The 6,960-nt window shown below is 38.4% G+C and overlaps 1 protein-coding gene across 1 annotated transcript; it reads right to left on the bottom strand.

Annotated features, from left to right (window-relative positions):
• Positions 1-4,953: 4,953 nt before the first annotated feature.
• On the bottom strand, positions 4,954-5,748 carry LOC138901110 (uncharacterized). Its single transcript, XM_070188845.1, has 2 exons — positions 5,730-5,748; positions 4,954-5,594 (listed from the first exon to the last, which is right to left on the bottom strand). Exons 1-2 carry the CDS (start codon positions 5,746-5,748, stop codon positions 4,954-4,956), a joined length of 660 nt encoding a protein of 219 aa, XP_070044946.1.
• Positions 5,749-6,960: the final 1,212 nt, after the last annotated feature.

The following is a 6,960-nucleotide window of genomic DNA, read 5'->3' as shown; positions in this document are numbered from 1 at the left end:
CATAACCCTTGAACTACTAGTAGAATAAACACTTCATTGTCTAGAAACCTTTCACTTAGCTCATTTCATAAGAACCAATGCAACACGCAACTGAATTCCGAATCTGCAGAAAATACAAATCCTCAAGTCGTGATCTAAACTGTCATGACTCTTCCAGAATCCATTTAAACCACAAGGACATTTGAATCAAATGCCTCCCAAATCAATCAAGTTATGGTGGTTGTCAAGCCCGTACGTACGACCACAAACCGCATGTACGACTTCACACGCCGAAGGAACTGATCATTGCCACAATCATGCTGATTCAACCATTACTAACTGAACTACTTCTTCCAATTCACTCTTGACTTTCCTTAGAAATAATAGTAGCTCTATCTAAGAATCATAACGAAACTCAACAACACTCCTCCCGAGTAACCCACTTCACGAGACCACATCGTCTCAATACCCATGAACCATCTCATACCTTCCTTATGCACACAATAGCATCTCCAACTGGTACACCCATTCTAAAAGACCTTCCACGAATCTGAAATTGTTTCTCCCTTTTGTTTTTTCAATATTGCCCCATAGACCCGATGATAACATAAAAAATACTCCAAGTATTCTTCACACTCTACTGCAAACTCCTGGTCTATATCGACATAACGAACCCATTAGAACTACTGTTGAGAGTCACCCACTTTGACTTGGTCCCGAATATAAGCCAAACTCTAGTGCGCTGTCAGCACATGAACACTCCCAAAGAAGCAACTGGATGAATTATTTTTCCTTGTACATCACATCTACCATAAGCATAAACTCCGAGTCTCCCCAAAATCTATGCATAAATCGATAAGGCGAAATATAGCACACATTCATCAAAACCTTTGCTCGAATTACACCTGATATTTTCTTTTCTTAGTCATAAATAATCCACTAATGCACCGATAACCAGAAGTTGCACAAGCAGATAACCACGCGATCCAATCGTAGATGGTGGGCTCCCTCACTTAGCTTTAAGCTACAATCACATCAATCTAGAACCCACAACGATTCCTTCTTCTCAATCACCATGATCTCGCACTGTCAACCCGCCAAATTTCTTATAGTTTCTTATTAAACTTTTCATGAAAATTCTAAAATATCAGCCATAATCGTATACTCGACCTTCCGCTTCGTAGTAAGTAGAAATCTTCGTAGAAACTTCATCAAAATCACACAACTGCTGACCTGTCCACAGGAGATAGCCCACATGTGGAATTCCATACCGACATCTCGCAAAGACGCTGCACTGGGTACAACTACCACGAAATCAGTAAACCCTCTAGAGCCCGTGCTCATCCACCAGCTGTACAAGTATGTTCATTCCCTATTGACATCAACTGAAAGTTCGAAAATACATTCCAAACTCGAAGTCATGTTGCATCCCAACGATAAGTTTTCACTCCCCTCTTCATTTCAAGCAAACTCTTTTATTCCATATTCAATGTTCCTCAGTACAGTAGCCATTATCCCAAATAAAATTCGTAGACCTAGTCACTTTTCTACCATGATTCCCAAACCGCTCTAAAATTTCTCAAGGCACGCGGCTATCCTACCATAGAATCTATATGCTAATCTACCACTATTACTTCGGTTAAACAATCTCCTTTAAGCAACTTCTCGACCTCTACTTTTCATACTTGACCTGCTAGTAATTCGACCACCGTGAGACACTTCCCTCCATGTCCTCCCTCATCCTTCGCTACCCAAATATTGCATCGAGTCAAAATCCATTTCTGTAGCACCTGAACTAATAAATTCCTTCCAACTCTAAGCCTCCTCGAAGGTCATCTCTCTCTCGAGCCGTCAACATTAGAAACACCGATTTGATTCTAAAACCGCTACACATCGCCATCTCTGACAACCGTTTCTTAGACACTATTTCACCACACACTGCCCCGAAGGCAAATCAAAGAAGACCATAACACTGGTGAACCTTAATGCGTTCAAACAAGGACGACGACACCATATCACAAATGAGAATTTCCAGCAAGTTTGAAATATCAATCCCATTACTCTATCAACCAAATCCTGAACATCCATAGACCGATTGCCCTTCCCTCGCTGGGATTAAATGCCAAACCCCTAAACCACGTACTGAGATATCCTCCTTTCAAGATATTTACTGCCTCAACACATAGACAAGCACCCTACCATTACTCCAACACGGTGCAAAAATAAAGCATAAACATCATAGCAATCTGTGCACAGTCTCGAAACCATGGGAAATATTGATAGTGAGCTGAAACAAAAGAACATCCTTCCGCAAGGCGACGATACTAGCTCGCCCGAACACACAGGGAAAAACACATCCTGCACCACGTCTGCAGTACCACCACAACTCCTCGACACCTAACTGATAATAAGCATTTCACGTTGCATAAGATTGAGTAGGAAGGAAATAAAGGCATAAGCCTCAAAGGAATCAAATCGGACAAGAAGGAATTAAGAAGGGAAGTGCTCCTAACAGCCCTGCAGCCTATTGAAGATAAGTACAGACGTCTCTGTACCAATCCACAAGACTCTACTAGACTTGCTCATGACTCGTGAGACCTAAGTGAACCTAGCGCTCTGATACCAAGTTGTCACGGCCCAAAATCCACTATAGGTTGTGATGGCGCCTAACGCCGCCGCCAGGCAAGCCAATGGTGATTTGTCAATTTAATTACTCATTTTATTACTTTTGAAATTATAGATTCTAATAAGGAAGGAGATTTACACTTCTAAATTCACGGGAACGTACTACATTTGTAGCTTATAAAAGAATTGAAAGGCGTTAATAATAAACGAAACCATAATCATCTACTAGTATAACCCCAAAATCCGGTGTTACAAGTGCATGTGCAGTTTTTTAAGGAGTACAATAATAATATAACATTTGTCCCGAATATAAATAAGACAGGATAAAATAAATAGTACGATGGGGACACTGTAGACTGCGATGCATAGCCTGGAATGCAGCTCACATAAAGTCTCCTCAACAGTTACGCCTACGCGCTATGATAATCACCAAATTAACCTGTCATATCCTGCACATTTAGTGCAGAAGTGCAGTATGAGTACATAAATCAACACGTACCCAGTAAGTATCTAGCCTAACCCCGCAGAAGTAGTGATGAGGGATCGACATCGATACTTACTAGAGGTCCAATAAAGCAATATGATAAATCATAGCAGATATGAAGCACAACAATAATAGTGGGGTAAAACTGTAAGTTACATAACCTTCCAAAAGGTTTCCTTTAAATATATAGATTTCTCACTAGCATATTATATCACAACAACTCAGATGTATCAAGTGCTAGAATCGAACGGATAAGGAAATACCATATACATTGTCGAACATCAGTGGAAAAACAATCTCGTGAATATTCGGTCTACTAGCGATATAATGCACGATTATACTGAGGTCGATCGGCCAGATCCAGAATAATGTGTACACTGCCGAGGGTCGAGCGGCATGAACCATAGATGCATCTATTATACTGCCAAGGCGTTCGACTCCACAAGAAAGGAAGGAAACTGTGAAATTACGAGACACGTGCTTACAACACAGTATATGGGCACAATAATAAATATACCCCTTTACATTTATCAAATATTTTGGCAACAACTCAAGGTAATAAAGCTCGGCCTAATATATTTATATGCTTCTAAATCAATTTTCAGTTAAAATTTTAATTAATTAAGCTAGCAAAATGAGTCCAAACAATTCAAATATTACATGATAAAGTCCTAAGTCTACCCGGACATAAACATGCTTTAGCTACATACGGACTCTCGTCACCTCGTGCGTATGTAGCACCCACAACTAGTTTCACATAACAATAAATATCGCCTAGAGAGTAGTTTCTCCCTCACAAGGTTGGACAGGAGACTTACCTCACACCGAAATTTCATAACCGGATCCAACGCCTCTTTAACTCTTCAGTTCAAGCCAAACTATCCGAAACTAGTCAAACAATGTGCGACTCAATCAAAATATAATCCAATGCTTATAATTAATCAATTCATAGCAATCCCCAACTCTGCTCTAAAAGTCAATAAAGTTAACTCTCGGGTCCACGTGCCCGGATTTCAAAAATGTACGAAGATAAACTTTACCCATAACGCCACGAATTCAATATATAATTTATTCCAAATTCCATGTCCAATTTCGTGGTCAAAATTCAAAAATACCAATTTCTAGATTTTCTAAAAAAAACTCCACAATTTCTACTAGTTTTCATATTTAATTCCTTATAGAATCCATGTATTTAACTCACAATATGTGAAAATTACTTACCTTGACATAGATGATGAAAATCTTCCCTCTAAAAGCTCCAAAAATCTCCCAACCAAATGAAAATATGAGAGAAATGGGCTAAGTCTCGAATTAAAAATACCTTACTGCCCAGCGACCTTCGCACCTGCGAAAAATGCATCGCAGGTGCGGCTGCAGCTCAAACCAATTGCCCTCGCTTCTGAGCCCCAGTTAGTGCATCTGCGCTTCCGCTTCTGCGGGACTCAAGCGCTTCTGTGCTCGCGCACCTGCGCGTCCTAGTCTACTTCTGCGTCCCGGCCTTCTTGGCCAACCTCCGTTTCTGTGTTTCTTCTCCGCATCTGCGGCTTCGTAGGTGTAGATATTTCCTCGAACCTACACTCCCAGACTTCCCCAATGATAATCGCACCTGCGATTGAATCTTTGCACCTTCATGATCGCACTTGCGGCCACTCCTTCCGCAGGTGCGATGACACCAGATTTTAGCAGCATCAACAGGTCCTCAACTTCCAAGTTCAATCCATTTCAAACCCGAGGCCCCCCGGGGCCCCAACCAAACGCACCAACCAGTCTCAAAACATAACACGAACCTACTCAGGGTCTCAAATCACACCAAAAAATATCAAAATTATGAATTGACGATCATTTGGTGTTAAAGTATTTAATTATTATTCCTGGTAGTAGTTATTGGTATCATCTTCTGCTGAGTTGAAACTGTGAAATATTTTGGTCTCACCAGGGAACTTGTCAATCAACATCTCATTTAGTTGATCAACATATTCATTTCTGCTAGCTAAAATAGCTCTTTCTGTCATGTACTTTGCATAACTTCCATTTTCATTTAATGATGGAAATATTTCTATTATTAAGCGATCTTCACCACTAATATTACCGTTGGGTTTAATAACCAATTGCTCAGGGAGGAGGACCATATCATCTTTTATTGTATGTTCTTCCCCATTGCCGATGAGAAGCAAAAAAATAATGAATGTTGGATCTGTTCTTGCTCTCATATTTTTTGTTAACTGAATCTTTTTTATTTTAGGCCATAAGTATGATTTTACCAAGCTAGTATTTACTGTCTCAACTCTCGTCGCTTTTGGAACTACTGGTAGTACTTGACGAAAATCACCTTCAACAACCATTACTTTTTTATCAAATGGTTCATCGATGTCCATTATATCTCTGAATCTCCTGTCAACTGTTTCGATAGTCTGACGCCTTGCCATACGTGCTTCATCCCATAATATCAACTTTACTTTTCTATTAATTTTGCACCGCCACTCTGCTTGGACATCATCATCCGAACCTGCAAAATTATCAATATAGTTATGTTATTCAGATAATACTATTATGCACTCATAGTTTATGAATATGCAATGTGATGATATCTTATCTAAGCCTTCTTTGTAGAGGATGTTTATTGTGTATATTTCCTTCTAACGCTTTGGTTGCTCCGTCATGATAAAAAAATTTGTTGTGGGCATTGATATTCCTCTTCAAAGTGCAACATATAGTTGTCCATACGAGAAAATATATTTGGGTAGATATAGTCCAATATGCAAAATTATTTGTCCTTATACTTTATTTATTATCTATGAAAAATATGAACGTACTGAAAATTATTTTCGGACTATTAACAAGGATATCCTTCTTTTGTCAGAGGTAAAAATTGAACTAGGGGGTGAACACATGCTCGGAAGTTGGAACATAATAATTTTTAGACGATATCTACAAAATAATGCATAAATAAATTAATAACTTTTTTAATATCAATTGATATAAAGGAAGTGAAATAGTCGTAATCAACATTTTCTGACATACAATTCTTACAATTTGTGATTTTACTTTCAGTATTGACTTTCTTGTAGCATTTCTTACAAGAAAAATACTACGGCTCATCTTGGTCTACAAGCGCGGTTATTTGTGCGTTAAATTACAATATGAATCCCAAAATATAAAAAATTATTTTATTAGTTTTAGCACATTCAAAAGGAGTATAATCATTCTAAAATATTCTAGAAAATGTACCTTCATAGTTGTAGATGAGCCATTTATGATATCTTTGATCTTCACTTCTCTAGCTTCTCTAATTAGCTTAATTGGATTAACGTAATATCTTTATTTTTGCACTTTCATAATATCATGCATGAATTGAAATATGAAATTTAATGGATTATCAAATGTTCCATGGCATCTTAAGAAATAATATATTGGGTGGACAAATAATGTTATTTCTTACCAATTTTACATCACTTTAGCTTTTTGAAATGTTGCATGATTGTAGAACTGTGACAATGTATCACGACCCCAATTTTCCTCCGTAGGATGTCGTGATGGCACTTAGTCTCTAAGACTAGGTATGCCTAACAATTATGCGGAATAACGAAAATATAAAATTGAAACTCAAATCTCAACATATAACATAAATCGGGCTACGATTCAAAATAGATACAACTCCCAAAACAGGTAGAAATAAGTCACAAGCTTCTAAGAGAAAATACTAAGTGTCTCTATACATCAAAGTCTAAAGAGAATAAGGGAAACAACATAATAAGGATAGAGGGGGACTCTAAGGTCTGCGGATGCTGGCAGATATACCTTGAAGTCTCCACGTACGGTCCAGCTCACTGGTATCTAGTCTGGTAGGAAGAACCTGGATCTGCACAAAAGGA

The sequence above is a fragment of the Nicotiana tomentosiformis genome, chromosome 11 (genome assembly GCF_000390325.3).
Source record: "Nicotiana tomentosiformis chromosome 11, ASM39032v3, whole genome shotgun sequence".
NCBI classification, from domain to species: Eukaryota; Viridiplantae; Streptophyta; class Magnoliopsida; order Solanales; family Solanaceae; genus Nicotiana; species Nicotiana tomentosiformis.
The sequence above is the reverse complement of the archived record's forward strand: the minus strand, read 5'-3'. Positions and strand labels throughout refer to the sequence as shown.